Source organism: Hetaerina americana, unplaced genomic scaffold (assembly GCF_022747635.1).
Source record: "Hetaerina americana unplaced genomic scaffold, ioHetAmer1.1.p SCAF_5, whole genome shotgun sequence".
In the NCBI taxonomy this organism is placed as follows: domain Eukaryota; kingdom Metazoa; phylum Arthropoda; class Insecta; order Odonata; family Calopterygidae; genus Hetaerina; species Hetaerina americana.
The window spans coordinates 7,552,356-7,571,811 of record NW_027287095.1 but is presented as its reverse complement, the minus strand read 5'-3'; the positions used below and the strand labels follow the sequence as shown (position 1 = coordinate 7,571,811).

Here is a 19,456-nt window from a genome sequence, read left to right as displayed (position 1 = left end):
ATTATGTGAGAGAGATAACTTGCAGCTCTTTAAAAAACCATGAGGGTGAGAAAGGATGACAGAATAGGGAAATCATGATCATAGGGTGATATTTATGACCTAGATACCTGATCCCTTCCTTGATCAAGGTCACCTGGTGCTTGGGGTTCTGAGAACAATAGGGGGAGGGGAAGCAAGAGTGATTTTAGGGGAGTAGATGGAAGATAGCTGGGTGAGTTACTCCGGGATAAGGAAGTTGGTGGAGAGCAAAGGCTGGGAAATTGGGAACAATAATTCATTAAAATGAGACTTATTAGGCACTATAGACATTTGAACGTTTTCAATATCCTTCATGTGCCCATTACAAAACTTTTCGGCAAGGTGTAGAACTCCAGGTTGTTATTTTCTGCAGTGAGCATTATCCAATAAATATTTGGTAAACAGGGATGTATGATCAGCATTTATAAACACCTCACATGTTCTTTTAATCGTGTTAGAGCACTTCTCCACCTCTGGTATATGCATGTTACCATCAACTTAATGTTTTTAAGGTCCTTAGAGTGAATGAAAGGTTGGTCTTACATTTCAGTAAGACAGTTTTCCTATGAATGTGGACAATGGTTTATAGACAGGAAAGGCTTTGTATCTATTTCAGGAAATGACCATTCCTAACATAATGTTTTCGTACACATTTATTGTCTTGGAGAGTTCAACCAGCATTCAAATAGTAGCAAAACTTTGATATTTATGTCATAGGAAATATATTTACCTTCAATCATGTGTTAGGGTCAGTAAGCTATCTCATTTGCTTTAGAAACAGCAACTACTAAACGTCTACGTTATTGAGATTGTCTTTTGCGATGCTAATGCATAGTTGAGTAATGAACATTGTAATTTTCGGAGTTCGCGTCTCCATCTTATTTTTCAGTAATTCTTTTGTTGAGGCAATTCGAATTTCCAGGATTTTGGATGCAAAAAATCTCTTGCATTAAAAATGTATGTGAAATACGCTGGTTAGGCCGTATTGCCATATAGTGAAATTATTTATCAACTAATTGCGGTTTTGTGATTGGCAATGAACTCCATGAACGGCACTTACGTCTAACAGGCAGCGTCAGCAATATATCACGGCAGATAATCACCGTACAGTTTCCCCATCCGGCAAGAAAAAGTTGAACGCCGGGAATGCGAACTTAATACGATATGCTGCTGTTAAGATTGGTACAAGCGCAACTAATTTTAACTGACAAACCCGCTGTTTGTGATTAAAGAGAAGCAATTGAAATCTTGGGCAGTAGAAACGGGCATTAACCCATGCGCAACCATTGCAGACCTTATACATTAACCTTCGTGATTCAAGGTGTGGGTCAGTATACGGCGCGGTTTCAAGTAACAAACTGTGATTGATGCATATAGGTCAGCATTTGTATAGAAACTCAGAGCATGAAAACCGCTATTAATCAAAAATTGATTGAGACTGGGGAGAAAGAGAGGTTGGTACAGAGTGGAGTTTTTGCAGTGATAAAATTGTTACCCTGGCTCATTTATGGGAAATTTACCTTGTTTGGCATATAGGCTGAAGGATCTCCTCAGAACAAGATTGATAGAATGTGGCTGGAGAGACCAAGTAAAAATGCACTGCAGAGAAATTGTCAAACAGAGAGGGGTGGAAGGCGTAACTGTCGACGATTTGGTGAATGATGTTACTCCCAAAGGGAGAGGTGCGTCATAAGTGTATTCGAAGTTTTACTTATTCCTGTATTTTGTTTAAATTGGTGAGATTAGCACGGCTTCCGAATGTGACAATCAATTTGCGACATTTACTTGTGCAATTTTCCTTTCAAGATTGTCTCGATTAAAATTTGTTTTGGCTTTTTGAGTGATAGGCTAAATGCACATATTAATAGCCAATAACGGACGGTTTTGAAACCATTGTAAAATCTAACATGTTTGTGAACTTTCCCACTCGAGTTTTCTCGGTTTAAAAGAAATACTTAAGGAAACCCATGTAAAACCTAGGGCAGTTGAGCAGCCAGTAGTTACATGTGGCCTTGATGTGACAGGATTTGCACCCGTGATTCATAACATCTGGCGCAGAGGAATTCATAAAAATTTTAATTTTTGTTAGAAAGTGATTCTGAACTAACAATCAACCCATTTATTTTTACAGCTTGGGTACCAGACTCGGTGAAGAAGGAGCTTTTGCAAAAAATTAAATCATTCTTAGTGCAGCAAGCTAATTTATAATTTCTGTATATTTTGTGTGAGAGAATAGTAAATACATATTTCTTCCATTATAAGTGTCTTCTGTTGAAGTTTTCATTCATCATTTGTTCCCACTTATTGTAAATCATGTTCTTTTTGCTCTCTGGAATTTCATCTGTAAAGAACGTGTCATTAAGCATTAATTTGCCACGATTCTCTAAGGTGTCTTAAGTAATTCAAAATTTACCCATTTTTATGATATTTTTTGCCATCTCTTCCCACTTGCAATCGTGTCGTTGCGCTTGTCCTTGTTGAGCCTTGCCCTGCGCGTCTTTACCAATTCCAACCTGATTGAAGTGTGATTCATGCATAAATCTTTCCACGTTGTGTTCCCAAATACTTGGAGAAAGCACATCCAAAACGACATTTTTCATCCTAGTGGACAAAGGAAGAATTCAATGAAACTGTATTGGTAAAAATTAGGAAAACCTCAGTCCCTACCGATCAAGCGCCGACGTCCCTGAGAGCTCCTTTTTAACAGTCTTGGAATCATATATTTGGGGCATTTTGTTTAGGCTGGCGCGACACACCATTTCATTCTCAAGTCATATCGACAACTTCCTTCGGTAATGCTACCACTGATAACCACGTCCACCATGAATCACCAGCTATGGCCTAGGCGTAGCAATATTTTCTTGTAAAGCCAATTCTTAGATGGCGTTCATAATAATGAAATTAAAGTTTTAGTTACTACAGTATTTTAGAGCTAATCACAGCGGTTTACCGAACCTTTTCTTTATAGTTCAATTTTATACTCTGAATTTAATGAGTCATCAATTCTCAACCTAACTTATTTTCTCTACTCCAATGGCAGGGTGCGGAAATCGAGCGTCGTTGCCATTTTTAGTTATGTTGCCGTGCCTAAATATGAGATAGTACAAATTACTCTGCCAAGGCTGTTTTGATACAAGCGTATTTGGCAAGTTGACATGGCCAACATGTTGCAATGAAACAAACAGTGATCAACCCTAAGGTCGGCTTGGTACGTGATGGAAGAGTTCACCCTCTACTAAGCCCGACGGCGTGTGAAATTCGCACAACAGGGTAGGGATGCCAGTGCCTTTCCGTGCCGGCTATGGTTTCCCAGGAAGACCTGGTACCCGAAAAATCACAGCTTGGGTGGAGCTGAGGGTGCCCGGGAATCGAACCCGGGCCCTCTGGTCAGTAGTCCAACGCTCTACCCATGGACTACCGCAACCCCCGTTGCAATGAAATGAATTGTAAATTTGTGTAACTCCATCCCTTTACATACTTAAGTTTAAAAACTTGTTCAATTCGAAGCCGTAGTACATAATAATAATACAGTGGCATTACCGAGGAAAGTTGAGGTTGATTACCTCAGTTGGAAATGACCCCGTATAGAGACTTATTATGTTATATTCAAAACGTAACGTAAACCTGCAGTCTTGACGAAAAAATTGTTTTTGCATGAGGAGCATCACGATTAAATTTCTCAAATGATGCTGGAATGCCCATTCGTGCTTCGTTGCATTATGAAAATAGTATTTGGCTCTGATAATTGTTATTCGCAAGGCGGATTGTACAATGATGTCTTAGTACTGATTGTTCCTATCGTTAGCATATACTGTTCTTTTACTTCTGCCGGATCCCTACTTGAAAACTACCGCGGGCGTTCTGATGTCATTCGAATTTCTCTGTTTAGTGCAAGTTATCTCGTTTTTACTAGATGAAATTTCGTAACAATATAAATAAGTATCATTGAGTTAAATCTTGACATATAAGCCATAATCATAATTAATGCCATTTATTTGAGTGTTTGCGTTATTCTTTCTATTTGAACATTTTCAACAAACTATCCCTGGCAGAAAGAAAATTGTTTTTTTGTAAATGATACAATAGTTGATAATTTAATAATGCACACACATCTTTTGTACCCCTTTTGCATCATACCTGTGACTGGTGTACAAAATTCATGTTAGATGAACGCGAGTAATAATATTTATAATGACACTGCAATATAATCTATCAATTGCAAACTGCCCCTCTTTCTACGTTAGGCGGAGAACCATACCCCTCAAAAATCACGGCTCCTCATGCAGACATTCTTCTGCATCAGCCTCTCTACCAGTGTCTAAACATGCCTCCCTCCACAATTGTTCATTAAATGGTTGTTTCAATTGCCTCCCATATCCCTTCAGACTCACCACTAAAATTTAAAAACCTGGAGCTGGCATGTATCTCCTCTGAGCTGGCTCCATGGTGCCTGCTCAGCACATCATTCTGAAACTTGCCCACTTGGGGGTATACCCATCTCCTTCCCATCTGACCTCCAAACCCCTCTCTCTCCGTTCCCACTGCCATTTGCCCATCCTGTTCATCACTCACATCCTCAGTTTCTTCCTTCCGTTGAAAAGGTGATTGGGACACCGAAATAGTAAAAAACCAAAATGTGAGTCTCTCTTTATTTTCTAAGTTTTATACTTCATTACCATGTTTGTGACTGATCTTTTATTCATTGTGGTGAACATTTGTTTTGAAAAATATATATATATATATATCTCTTCGCCCATATTGTGGGCGAAGAGAGGGGTTTGTTGGGAGAAATCCTACGGAGGCAGGAAAAGTGGATGAAGGGGGTTTTGACCGGCAGCGGGATGTTGAAGACTGTAATTGAGGGAAGAATGTTAGGCAAACGAGGAAAGGGATGGAACAGGATAGGGATGTTGGACGGGATGAAGGGAGGAAGAAAGTACTCAGAGCTGAAGAGGGACCTGATGTAGAGTAGGAAGTTTTGCTAGGGGTCACAAATCATTTAATTAGTGTGATTTTTGGCCACCAGACCTTTCCAGGAAACCATAACTGGTGCAGGGAAAGGTACTGCTCCCCTTACCCTGATGAGTGAGTTTCAAACCCTGTCTGGCTTAGTATTGGGTGAACTCTACCATCACCAACCAAACTGACTTTCGGGCTGAGTCATGCTTTTATGCATATATTTATAAATTTATATAGAGAGAGGCATTTCTAAAACACAATTACTTAGTGTGAAATGCACAAGATGAAGGCATGAGAGTAAATCTAAAAACATAAGCACCATGTTTACTAAAATGCTATATTTATGAGTACAGCATTCATTTCATAATACCACATATAAATATTTTAAGTTACAAATTTTACACTTTTACAAAATATATACTGCATTATTGGATGATACAGACTGGATACAGTTGAAAATATAGTCATCAAAAGAGTGTACATAAACATTGTCCTTTGTTGTGCAAACAAGATTCATTCATGAGTGCTGGGGGGCTGCTTTTATGCTCCACACAAGAACTCTTCTATCTTCTCCACCACTGACCACAATAGACCCATCGCTTGAAACAGCTAAACAAGTCACAGCACCTGGAAAGACAAACTTAAGTAAGGCTAAAATGTAAATGTGTTGAATTATACAGATGAAAATGTCTTTAAAGGAGCAGGAAATGTATGATTCTGGAAGGCACCGCTAATAATAAAGACACAGACTCACTACAGGGTTTGAGACTTCTTTAAATCAACTACTACCTAGGAAAAACTGAACTGATTAATGCAACAATGAAGAAATAATGCATGAACAATACATATACATAGACGTCATTAATATAAGGAGCGTTAAAGAAGCGTTAACCTTTATGATAAAAATTTTATTAATGCATTTTCATTTTTATTCATGACCATTTTCCCTTCAAATTAGCCATCCCTGCCCCTGGCAAATCACCATTCTCAATGTGCATTGTAAGCAAGTAAACTTCTAAATGCAAAATCTGAGTGTAAGGGTTCAAATCTGGAGGCCCAGCCTTTGTGCCAAATATCAGTTTCATGTTGATTAATAAATATTAAATTTTGCTTATGAAAATTGTTTTAATATGCTGGTTAGGTAAATTGCATATTCGCAATTTTATAAATGATGGTAAATATTGTAAATTATCATGTAAAAATATAATTAATACAAATAATGTAATTACACTATGGAAAATGTTATAAATTCTCTAAGAATTTAAGGGAGGTGGTCCTACAAGTCACATTCAGACCACTCCATCAGTGATTCTAAGGAGTACATAGAGCATAGTTATTTTTCATCCCATGTTTCGTTATATGAGATGAATGTTCTCAGCGATATATCTAATGTCAGCCTACATGTCTCCTTGGGAGAAATGCATTCGCCTGTTGTGAGAAATATTGACGTCACCAGTTGGTGGGCCTTATTTCTCACCCCCCTGCTAGCACTGCACTTACCTCGATGAGCCCCAATTTGCTGTACCAATGTCACCCCGACAAGATCCCACACATAGAGAGACCCTTGTCTCCCTCCAAGCAGGAGATATGAGCTATCCCACGCCAAGCACCTTGTGAGAAAGGGAATTTAACATAGTTCAATCGGCAGAACTGAATAAATGAACATATATGTACATATATGAGAATATGAGAATGAGGAGTGATCTAGTACATTTGAAAATGTCAGACAAGTTCATCAGTGTGTTAGTTAAGTTCATCAGTGCCCCCCAGTCTCTTCTCTGTCCCTCTCAACATCATGTAACTTTTCCCACCTTGTAAGTGCTGCAATATATTCAGACCTGCCACCTCTTTGACTTCAGAACTCAAACCCAAAAAAACCTTTAAAAACATTATAAGCCACCTCTCCTGGTACTTCTGTCCTTCCTTCTACTTCGGTGAATGCACCACCACCCATTAACTCCACATGAATAATCACCACCACTCCATCTACCAGCTTACTCTAAAATACACACACCCAAACCCCATATTTTCATTACCAGAAATCACATTTCGCTGCCATTTAAAACATTTTTATCATGTCCCATACAATTTCCTATTTTTATAATGTATGTAGAAACCCATTATAACACGATTTCATCTTCAGTTTTTCTGTTATTTGCATCACTAAGTGTTGCATTAAAAAATTGACATTTTAAACAGTTACTCATGTACATTAGGTTTTATAAAAAAACTCTTTTTACTTCATTTTATCTGTTAAACATAAATTTATTTATAAAAACTAAGTAAGTCGCAATTTTTATTTCAATACGAAGGAATTCTATCAAGTTTGCATTTTTTCATGAAGGAGCTTCATTAAACGATTCACACAGCAATGCATAAGTGGAAAATTTTGAAAATATTTCCACTAGATATAACTTTTAGGAAAATATCAATAGCATGCCTTCCAATAATAGGAGTACATAATTTGATCAAGGCAAGAGTTCAGTAATTACTCAATATGAAGCATGCAAAGTGCCCGAGGCAGAATGATCTTTTATTGCAGCAAGTGCCCGAGGCATTTCTGTGAGGAAGGAAGGAAGTGGGTAATTGAAGCAAGATGTACAGCTGAAAATCAAAGGCAGAAGAAATGCAAAGCACTGTGGAAGCCAACTTACCCCAGCTGTTCATCCATGGCTTTGCTATAAACCTGCATTCTGGTCTTCAAATCAAACACTCTAAAATATGAATCCATTCCACAGGACACTAAGCGCAATCCATCTGGACTGAACCTCACCGCGCTCACAGAAGAGGAAGAGTGGCCTGTAAGTAAAAATGTGAGTCAAAATTGAGCTGCAGTAGAACACAATCTAGGGGACATCAATTGATTTGCATCAACGAAAGTGACTTTGTTTTAAATTCAACTTGGGGGAAAACAATTTAAAGATCTGGGTGACTTAAACCGACCACATGGTGATCCCGTGGGTACAATCTTGAAGAATCAACCACCTCTGGGCATACACACACTTCTTCTCCAGAGGGGATATCAAAAAGCTGAACGACCATTGGACAGCAATTACAGGAGGCTTCTCAAGCATTTTCAACTTTATACTGCTCATAGATTATTGAGGTTTTTAACCATTCTGACAGAGAAGCAGACACCAAACCGTGATCAGGGAAAGTGGAATTTTTTGGGTATGTGATAATTAAGGAAAGGGGCTATTGTGGGAGAATAGTGGTGCTTATGGATCCATATGGAAAGGGGTTTGGTGGATTTTCTGATGTAACATATTGGGGAAAAATTGCACAACAAGAGCAGCAATTTCTGGAAGTACTGGTAACTTGGGAATGGTCATTGGGATGAAGAGGGACAGTAGGTGGCGCATGAATCTAGATGGTCGCACGCAGTGGTTGTACACAGAATTCAATTGCTAATCAAGTATTAATTGCTATAATCGAGATTATATGGGGCCCGAGATTAAGCAAAATTCAAATCATCTGAATTTTCACACATACAACCCCAAGGAAAATTTCTAGTCTTGTGAACTGTTGCTTGCCAAAGCCTTCTAATGATTCCATATGATGTATTACAGCCCCAAGGTATGAGAAGATTCCATTTAAATATTTGAAATTATACTATTCAAATAAAATATATCACCAATTTTCCCTAAACATTAAGTCAATCAATTAAATCATCTTTTTTTGCACAGACCTTGAACATGCTTCCCTTTAGCATCTTTTTCCAGAAGAGACCCATCTCGTCACAATTATAAACCTTCTATAAGTCACCAATGAAGTTCTCTGCTGCCTTTGTACCTGAGCTTTCTGCTTCACCATGCCTCTTAATGCTGTGAATGCCCTTTCATTTCTTAAACTTCTCAAATATCCCACAGCTTCCCTCAAATACTTTTCTTCAGCCATTGATGATATTATTACTCATTTCAGTGAAAACCACTTTCGCCTACTCACAAATGATATTCTTGTTAATAGTGTCACATTGTATTTACTTTTCATTTATCCAAATAGGAGGCAATCTTTCAACATCATTGGGAATACATAGCCATAGTGTAGATGTTCTTGTCACTCCTATTGAAGCATCTATCTCCTTAACTTTAAAAGAACAGTGCAAATCACTGATGTAGACCAATCATATGCGCATTCTGGATCAGCCACACTCATACCTTGTCCTCCCTTATCAATGGTTTTACTTTTCATTGATATTGTTATTTTTATTCTCTAATGACAGTCTTCCTGCAGCTTTTTCTTTAGGGTCATTTTTTTAACTATGCACAAAAATCACAAATAATACGTCTGAATAAAGTTTGGAAAAATGTGTTATCACTTGTGACATTAAGATTCTGGCGGAACGAATGCTAGACACAAACTGATGTAGCAGGTGTGCACCATCAATCCAGGATTACCCCTCTTCTCGTCACTCTTTCCAGTCATACAAGACAAAAACAATGATTGTGACATTGCACCAAGTCAATTGTAAATATTACAAGTGAAAAAAAACAAACATGAAGTTACATCCACATTGAAACTAAAGCTTAAACTAACTTTGAACTTATAATCTGCAAAATACCCTATTTGAACAATATTTCAGCAATGCCATAGGCTTCTATGGGTAATCACATCATGGTAAATGGAGCAGGACCTCAGAATGGTGAAAGGGCACACTTTCTCACAGACAGAACAAGTAGGAGAAGAAAGTACCTTAAACTAGAGGGAATAGCTCAAATGCTAACACAAAAATTGTGCACCATGAGTGATAATGCTTTGTACCCCAGACTGCTTCACCAAATGCGGATGCTTAAATTATCTGCAGGCTGGAAAAGCAGTGTACCTTCCTTTGGAAACAGAAGTATATGTTCCCTAGAAAGTGGCAAAGGGAGCAATTTCAGGAGGAAACACCCACCTTCTAGGCGGTGCTTCAAGGAGAGTGTCTGCATGCACCACAAAGTGAGGTCACCATCTTCTGTACCAGATGCCAAAAGTCTTGCACTCCTACAAGGACAAACACAAAGTTAGAGAAAAAAAATTAATTTTAATTACATATCAAATAAGAACACCAAGGAATTAATTCAGTTCCAAAGATTATTACAAGGATAGAAATGAGGAACTAAGTGATGACTGCAAAGCAATATAATAATAATGGCTGTTGAGTGAATGGCATGGACAAATCATTTCATTATTATAATTTAGCAATATGGGAAAATTATATGAAAAATATTAGGGAAACTTCAGCAAGAACAATTCATCGGACCATAGTCTCACCAGGAAAAAGGTTAAAGCAGCCATATGCAAGGATTATAGGTCTATAAATTTGATTTCACACACAGTGATCACTTGTAACAATAAGATGCTGGCAGAATGAATGATAAACACAAACTGAAGTAGCAGAAGTAACAGTGAAGGATGGAAAGGAGGGCAAATTATCACTTGGGAGAGGTTAGCTTTGGGGTTGCAAAGGGGACAGGTATACACAATGGTAAAGCAATGTTTGTGGTCAATGATAGAAATCTGAAACCAAGGTGTATTCACTTGCTTTCTGTACTTTAAGAAAGAATTCAAAGGAATAGATAGGGTAGAAATAATGAATGTATCAGAGAAGATAGGATTAGTATGGAGGGATAGATGATTTATCTGTAACTTGTACATATATGCCACAGGATGGATGATCAGGTGTGAGTGGCAAATGGAGAGCCAGGATGGGCAATGTTAGGAAGAGGGAAGAGACAGCTGTGTTATCACCCTACCATTATTACCTGTACTCTTCATGCAAAAGAAATTGCAAAAGAGGCATGGGAAGGACTGGAGATTGGAATGAAAGTCAGTGAAAAGTTCATAAAATCAGTTAGGTTTGCTGATGATCAAGACTTAGTGTGCCTGTTAGACAAGGGTTTGAAAGCATTACTAAGTGATTGCACTGGAAAGTCAGCGCTGTAGGTATAAAATGAGAGTCAATGTACGTGTAAATAAAACAAATTTGACTAGGGTGGTTTTCAAGAGAGAGAATAGCTAAGTTAAACATGAAAATAATGAATTCATAAAATGGAAGAGAAGGAAAGATTTACTTATGCCTGGACCTTCCCCATCTATGGGATATTCTCTTTCTAGACATATGCTGGCTGGCCAAATGCCTCAACCATTTGAATCTTCTATGTATTTTTTCCACCTCTCTTACATCCTCCCTGAATCAATTAATACATTTTCCTGACTTATCCTTGATTTTTTTGATGGAATTTTCCTTTTTACTTCTTAACAAAGCTTCCACCTTCCGTTACAGTGCACTCATCACTCTTCCTTTGCAAACTTCCCACATCCTCACACTGCATCTTCCACCAGGCTTCTTTTGCTCTATTATTCATTTCTTTATTCTTCATTATTCTGTGCCATTTCCTTGTTCTTTTCCTGTTTACTATTTTTATAGTTTCATTTGCAGCTTCTGAGATCACTTTTGATATGTTTTCATCTTTCTTCTTCTCTAACCGTCTCCCTGTACACATGTCTAATTTTCTCAACAGCTCACAGATACTCTTTCTTATTTTCCCAGTTAATGCTTATACATTCCATTTTCTCAACTGCTTTCCTTGTTTAATCTTCTTGAATCTGATGTTACACTTCATTAGGACTAAATTATGATCTGAATTAGTGTGGGCTCGAGGGAAACTGTGCTAATTAATTACACTGTTCCTAAATCTATGGCTAACTGATAATAATAATTATGGAATTATGGTTAAGGCTTTCATGAATTCCTCCAAATCAGGGCTGTCTCTGGGCGACAACATTTATATGCACACACACACACCTGAGGGTATGTCAATAAATAACTCGCAAAACTGGATAGAGGCAATAATAATCAAGAGTAGCTTCCTGAAATTCATTTCACTTTTCTACATATAGACCCTGTAGATTCAGAAACCCATCTCATCTCTTTACATATTCTAGATAGCTGGCAGCAAAGAAGTCTTTTGTTTGCTGTCATGGCCAATGAGTACCCCCTTGGACTATTATATCATCATTTTTTTAGGGCCAGAACAGATGAGAATCAGTAGGGGCAAAGTCAGAACTGAAGAGTGGACGTTCCAAGCATTCCCAATGAATTGCCTGTAATGGCTCCTGCGTTTCTCTAGCTTTCTTGCCATTTATTTGCTGACTCACACTTGTATATATAAACCATAAACACAGTAGTCAACCCGAAGGTCACTTTGATAGACAGGTGATGATAGAGTTCACCCAATACTATGCCCAACAACAAGTGAAATTCACATATGAGAGTAGGAGGGCAAGACCCTTTCTCAGTGCCGCCTATGGTTTACCAGGAAGTTCTGGTACCCAAAAAATCACACAGCTAGGGTGAAGTTGGGGGTGTTCAGAGGGGTGTGCCCAGGAATCGAACACAGACCCTCTAGTCAGCAGTCAAACACTCTAACCCTAGACTACCAAATCCCACACACACATACATAAATTCATACATACACACACATATATACATACATTTAAAAGTTTTTTGTTTCAACTTGTAAATGAAGTAATATGAACAAGTCTTTACTTTATACTGTCTTAATTAAAAATTCCATTATGACAAAATATAATCCTCCTTTAATTAATTTCTGTTATTGCTACTGTTCCATTGTAATGAAAAAACAACATATGACAGTTCAATATAATGCTAAATCAAATGTATTTCTCTATTAGTTTAATGACAAAATATCACTTTATTTCCATATAATAAAATATTTTAGGTTTGGTCAGTCATATGTAACTGTAGGTTTGCTTATGGTGAATGGTAAGTGATGCAAGGGAGCCATGCCTTCATGGCATGAAGGGTAATGCAAGAGTAGGCTTACTTGGAGTGATCGATGCAAGTGACGCGTGCCTCGTGATCTAGTTGAGCTACAAGTGAGCGAGCCGGGTGACTCAAGAGAAGGCGGATGGGTGAGATGGGGGAGAGGGGGGCCAGGATGCGCCACAGCCTCACACTACCATCCCAGGAGCCAGTAGCAAGCAATGGTGCTGCGGCATCTGACTCCTCTTCTGTGCCCAGATGCTCAACCCATGCCAAGCATGAAACTGCATCATCATGCAGTTTCACATGCTCCACCACGCGCCCATACTCCATATCATAGATGGCACTGAAAAATGGTGCAGTCACCAAGTGAGGGAAAATAAGCGCAACAAACAAATTTAACTCGGTAACTCCCCTTAGTGTATTCTCTGTCCTATAATAAGTGTTCCTACCCCAGCTGATAACCCCATAGGATTAAAAACTTTAGAAATGGCATATATGGCTTTGCAAGGCCAATAAACATCCGAGACTCAACGTTGTTCACTAATAAGAATGGTCTAAAGTGTCACTTTTTGGAAGCGATTCATCACCGAAAGGAAAATACTCAGTTCTTCCGCATGTATTTTGTTGTTCGTGGCCTGGGTTTCAACTTACAAAGTCCTGACGACGACTTTGTTCGTTGAAACCTGGGTCTTGGATATTGCAGTATGTGTGGGCGAACGAATTGTTTTCTTTTCCAGTCGTGCATTAAATCCACCTCCTCCTTCTCACTCCTTCCATATCTCTGCTCCACTCTCTTCTTCCTTTTCCCTCCCCCAACCCCTTATCTAACCCCTTACCCGACCCCCTTTTTTTTCTCTCGCATACCTCACCTCCCCTATACCACCAGGGAGTACTACTGTTTCTTCTGAAGAAGATGGAGCTAAATTCCGTCGAAATTATTAAGAAATATCCTGTGAGGGTTCTTTTCATGTGCTCTTATATTGTTTGTTGCTCTCCAAGTTTATATTTACGTGTATTATATATATATATATATATATATATATATATATATATATATATATATATATTAAAAAAAGAGGATGTCATGGTGGCTTAACAGGCTGAAGCACTTGGCTGGATATAGAGGGACCTGGGTTAAAACCCCCTACTTCTGCGCAAATAATATTTTTCAATTCGGAACTCATGTAGTTAAAAGTGATTGAAATGAAAAAAATTCCAATGCAATAGAAGATTACATCACATTCTTCATGAATACATTTTGTTGACCAGCTTCCGCCTTTGGAGATGACTCTTTTTGATAATGCATATGCAGTAGCTCATGAAATGATGCAAATAAGGTCACCTAAAAAGTAGTTAGCCAAAATTTTTGATCAAAATTGTTGACTGACAGACTAACAGAAAAGAATATCGAAACAGCATACACAGTATTATCCCACGATCCAACAACCACCAGAGTGCTGCTGACTGGTGCTTGGTCTGCGTGATGCGGTGTGTGCAGGAGGAGAGGTGCACATGCAGAGAGGGCAGCACTTGAGACTGCTGCACTGCGCACCTGCTGCCCCCCTGGCACCTGATGTATCTTCAACAGGGAGTCCTGCCCCACGGAGAAGATATGCCACTCAGCTCCGCTCCCAATGGGTTCCTTCTTGGAGATAGCCACGGCTGACACAGCATCACGGTGCTGCTGCAATGGGTCATTGCCCATTGGCTGAAGTGGGGCACTTCCACGACTCTCCATCGCCCCTGCGGCACAAAGGCACCATTTAAAATGCCAGTACACATGGATGATGCACTCATTAGTCAAGAGATGCCCATTATAAAAATCAAAAGATGCTATTGTCAACATTAAACAAATAACATTCAATACATAAGTGAGAAAAATCACAGGAAAGACAGGAAAATAAGCTCAATTGGCAATAAATTTTAAAGTCAAAGTTTTATAAAAATCTATCCCCTTAAAATAGTCTGGCATGCAATTTGTCTTATATGTCCCAATCTATGCAATGCTTTCATCCCAGCATGTATAGTTCAATTCTTTGTTAAGAACTCTTCTGTGATTTGTTTACCTCAGATCTCTTTCATAAATGGTATCATGAGGACAATCAATTAATTATCATAGTATATTTGGTTAGGTCCAAATGAATTACTGCAAAACCAACTAGTGTTGCCCTTGAGGGGCTTGCCTCATACCTGCATTACAAGCAGGATAATGCTTTATGCACGATGTTTACACCACAACTATGATTACTCGGACTACAGGAAACGGGCAGAATCTCTGAAATTTACTTTTTGGTGAAAGGACACATCAAACATTCACAATTTTTAAGGGCCTTTGATTCTTCACCAATGAAGCAAGGGTGCAGTCTTCTTATACTCTGCAGTTGCTACTGGTCCCTTAATATATTGCCTTCGATTGTTCACCTTTCATTGGATGACAACCTTGTTTAAGGAAATTTACAACTGAACAATGAATTTTCAGTATCAATGCCTCACCAGTACAAGTTTTCTCCCTGGTCAATTCAAAGAAATTCAAATTTGATGCTTCTCAATTTGACACCTCTCTGAGTGGCAGAGCAGTTCTCAGCAAAAAGAAAAACAATTGTTTTCTCATCTAATTGCATTTTCCAATTGGCATATATAAGCCATGAAGCAATCTTCTGAATCTGATCTTTCAGTGCCAGATAACCCTTCTTGCCAGAAAATATTTATTGTTTGGCAAGTACATGGATGAAAACTTATTCCAGCATGTCATTATTACATGTATCTGCCATACTTTGAAGACTGCAATGAATGGAATGATTTAGTGATTCTCAGGACATGGGAAAATATCTTAGCACATGAAGCAAATAATATTTTAAAATAGTTAAGCATACTTGTATATTGTTTTCAATTTACAACCTTCAGAAGGCATATGCCAATAGCGAGGTAATTAAAATTTGAGACTGAGGTAGCAGCACCAGTTGATGCTCATTCCTTTTGCATGAAAGTCATTCAATGTTCATACATCTAGCAATCTAGACAGAGCATGCACATGCACAGCTGCTCAAGATATTATTGTGAGGCTCACTCATACCCTCCATCAGCTTTGCATCCTGCTCTGCAATGTGGTGCTGAGGGATCCTTTGGATCCTGCTTGGGTGCGGCAGAGTGAATACCTGCTTGGGTATCTGGCCAAACTCCATAATCTGCACTTCCAAGGCATGGCGCTGGTTTGGATCTTTGACAGAGTCCAAGTCCACCGCACCCTCATAACACAGGTGGTAGAACACTGGAAAGAAGAAAGGGGGACAGTTGTGTTCATGTTCACACAGTTGAGGTCTCTCTTCCTCTAACAATCTCCCAAGGGGTCGCCAAACCTCTCCCCTCACTGGAAATTCTGCATAGACAGGTGCACACCCTTCTATCGTAAGAGAACACCCTGTTTTTGACCATTAAAATAATGGCTAAACTCTTTAAAATTTCAGTCTAATTGTCAAATGCGACAAGTTGGCTCATCAACTGAAACAAAAACATATATAAAGTTTGTAAAAAAAAGTATTAGTAAAAATTTTTTCCAGAAGTGTGCGTGAAGTGCTGAATTCAGACTGTTGGTTAAGTGTGCGAATGATCGCAAATTGTATTGGCATTGATAAGATGATAGTGCATTATCAATTATCACTGAAAATTTGGTTAAGTGAAAGATCTGTGCCAAACTTGTCCCAAAGATCTTGACGGACGACCAAGAGCAGTCAAGTGTCTGCTTGCGAAGACCTTCTGCAACGACATCATGATGATTCCCCAACCCCCTTACAGTACTGACTTGGCTCTAGCAGACTATTCCCTGTTCCCAAAAGTGAAATCCTCCAAAGAGCACCACTATGGGACCCTAAGTGCCGTAAAAGAAGCTTGCACACGTACCCTTGAGGACCTTCCAGAATCCACCCACCAGGGTGCCTTAGAATCATGGAAAAGATGCTGACAAAAGTATGTTGACGCTCAAAGGATGTACTTTGATGAATTCTGAGGCATTATGACAATATCTGAAATAAATCTATTTTTCCAAAACTTTTCATGCAAACCATGTAGACTGCGTAAGTACAACATATTGCACTGAAAAAGGGGGTACTAGAAAATGAAAGCTTGTGTTGGATAACCTTGAACAGGAACATGGATGAACATTCCAGATTAAGACATTATGGGGAGCTCTTGCCTCTGGGAGCAGGAGAGGGTCACATGAATGGCTTCACCTTCCAGATGCATTTTAAGAAGGATTAGCATGTGGCATTCACCTAATTTTTCCAATTCTGACAGCCAGAAATTCAGTTTAAATCACATTACACATTTTTAATCTATATATAATTTAAACACCATGAATTAACTACAAATTCCTATTTATAATGAAACAATATCATCACTTGTACCTTCAACTACTATGAGCCTATAACTATTAATACCTCCCACAGAATAACTGCGCCAAAAATTCTAAAGGAATATAATGAATGAATAATGATTTCCTTCTGTAACTCTAGATGACTTATCTTTTACAGTTTACTGTGTTGCAGTCAACTTAGTTGAATAGGCTGTTGTGCTGTCCGGTGTAATTATTATTATATAATTAGTAGCTTTAAAAGTTTTGATTTAGGCATTAATCTTGCTAAATTATTGGCATTATTACATTAATATGCCACACTGTGTCTGGTCACCGAAATAAAATAAAAAATCCGTAGAGATAATTTTTTTTGTTTTCTGATATGTGGGTTATTCAATAACTCAGAAAATCCAACAGACAGGACTCATAGTATCAGAAAAAGGTTCCTTTTAGTAGGCCTCATCTCTCACCAGATTGCTGTTTAAGTTTCAGCTATATTCATCGTGTGGTTTCATTTCCATTGTTGATTGAAGCAACACACTCGTGTAATTAAAACTGAGCTTTATGCAGCAACTAAACACTTCTACTACCCAATTGTAAACAATTGCAAACTTTTATTAATTATTTAAAAGCCTTAACACCGAAAGAGAGCAAAGCTGTGTTGGATAAAGGTCATGGTGCATTTGCTCGTGTTTGCAACTGTTTACAATTGTGTAGTAAATGAGGTTAAATGATGCTGTACATCTACAAATGAAGAACATTGTTTGGGACCCACAGTTGGAACTGACTTCCTCCACCAAAATTATTGACAAAATCCATGACATGGAAATGAGTGATCAACGAATCAAAGTTCACAAAATAGTTGAGGACACATGCATATCACAAGGCTGTACAGTGGTTTCACTTTTGAACGAAAAATTGGGTGCGAAAAAAATCTTGGCAAGATGGGTACCACGTTTGCTCTCAGTGGAGAATAAACGCAATTGTATGGTCGATTCAGAGGCTGGTCTGGCACTTTTCTGTCACAATCTTGATGAGTTTCTGCATTGATACATATATAACTGTGGATGGATCATGGAATAACCCTTAAATCTCAGATGAACAGACTCTCAAAAAGCCTCCGATAGTGTTACATAGGCCTTGGCTACAGATATGTTCAGTTGTTGAAAGAAAAATTTCAATGGAGCATCACGTGTTACCTCCATCATTGATGGTAAACTGAGCATGTATCAACTTGCAATGGTTTCTAATGATGCAATACTGCAGTCATTTAAATAAAAATTGCACCAAATACATATTAATAAAATATGAAATATTCATGATAAATTGCAAATAAAAGAATCAGTGATCACTCTTTATTGAACTACCCAAACAGTTTTCATTTTAGCATGGATTTTTCAAAACGCTCATGCCGTTACTGCTAACCACCAATCTAATCAGTGAGAACAGGCACCAAAATGCACTTTTTGCACCATGACCACCAAACCTTTCTTAATTTTCTGGTTCAAACTGAAAAATTATAGGGCTAGTTTATATAGGGCCAGTAGCAGCTGAAAGTCATCATTTGCAGAAATTAATTCAAAATGAGGGCCATGAGTCTTCTAAACAGCCATCATTTGGTCATGATGGAAATCTATACCTATAAAGAAAACAGCAAAACAACTCCACCCTTGGTAAAAGAGGAAATTAGTTTACATCCTATCCACAAACTGTTCAACAGAAAGAGTTAACTCAGATTCCAAGAAACTGCAGGAGATGCCACAAAAGTAACTTTTAATGCAGTCACCCACTAAATGTGCATTACAATGAGTTAACTCAAGTTTAGGGCATTATCTAGGGCACTATTTAGGGCAGTACAAACATTATCTTTAGGCATAATGCAGAAAAATTGATTCAGGCTCAAAAGACCAATGAGATATTACATACTTAAAAAGAATAGGTAACATTAAAACAAAGCTTTTAAAAATATTTCCAAAACCTTTAGGAACTGCATTAAGAAATGAGTAGTTATTTAACTCATATTGTTGACCTATGTAATATCAGTCAATTCATTACTTAAATTTCTGTTATGATAAAATTTATTTTTTACAGCATTATTTTCATTACTTAATTATCAATCCACTTCAAGTTGGGACCATATTCTTTAGGTTTTCTAAAGCCAGCTGAGATAACAGATAATATTATTTGAATTAATTTAAAAAACTGAGCTTGTAATAATTGTCTAATAATTTAAAATTCACTTCAAGAGGGCATAACTATGTTTGAAGTTCAATTAGTTTATTATTCATATGAAGACAGCTGATTCAATTTGAGATTTTACTCAAGTATTATAAGAGATGTACAGCCGATTTTCTGACACA

The 19,456-nt window shown here is 38.0% G+C and overlaps 2 protein-coding genes and 1 long non-coding RNA gene across 4 annotated transcripts in view; 1 reads left to right on the top strand and 2 right to left on the bottom strand.

Moving 5' to 3' along the window:
• Positions 1–1,205: 1,205 nt before the first annotated feature.
• Positions 1,206–2,273, top strand: LOC139693633 (transcription and mRNA export factor ENY2-like). Its single transcript, XM_071591869.1, has 3 exons — positions 1,206–1,472; positions 1,555–1,700; positions 2,150–2,273. The coding sequence occupies exons 1-3, from the start codon at positions 1,423–1,425 to the stop codon at positions 2,224–2,226; spliced, it is 273 nt and encodes a 90-aa protein (XP_071447970.1). The 5' UTR covers positions 1,206–1,422; the 3' UTR covers positions 2,227–2,273.
• LOC139693634 (uncharacterized) lies at positions 2,217–2,988 on the bottom strand. The gene is made up of 3 exons (XR_011702063.1): positions 2,686–2,988; positions 2,432–2,619; positions 2,217–2,359 (listed from the first exon to the last, which is right to left on the bottom strand). It is a non-coding gene; the product is annotated as an uncharacterized lncRNA (long non-coding RNA).
• A 2,312-nt stretch (positions 2,989–5,300) lies between these two features.
• Positions 5,301–19,456, bottom strand: part of LOC139693888 (protein FAN-like) — a 43,760-nt gene continuing 29,604 nt past the window's right edge. For both annotated transcript variants that reach the window (XM_071592207.1, XM_071592206.1), the window contains 7 exons: positions 15,822–16,016; positions 14,170–14,491; positions 12,807–13,091; positions 9,872–9,960; positions 7,632–7,776; positions 6,478–6,587; positions 5,301–5,604 (listed from right to left, as the gene is read on the bottom strand). In XM_071592207.1, coding sequence (XP_071448308.1) covers positions 5,495–5,604; positions 6,478–6,587; positions 7,632–7,776; positions 9,872–9,960; positions 12,807–13,091; positions 14,170–14,491; positions 15,822–16,016 — 1,256 coding nt within the window. In that variant the 3' untranslated portion in view covers positions 5,301–5,494. The remainder of the gene's footprint in view (positions 5,605–6,477; positions 6,588–7,631; positions 7,777–9,871; positions 9,961–12,806; positions 13,092–14,169; positions 14,492–15,821; positions 16,017–19,456) is intronic.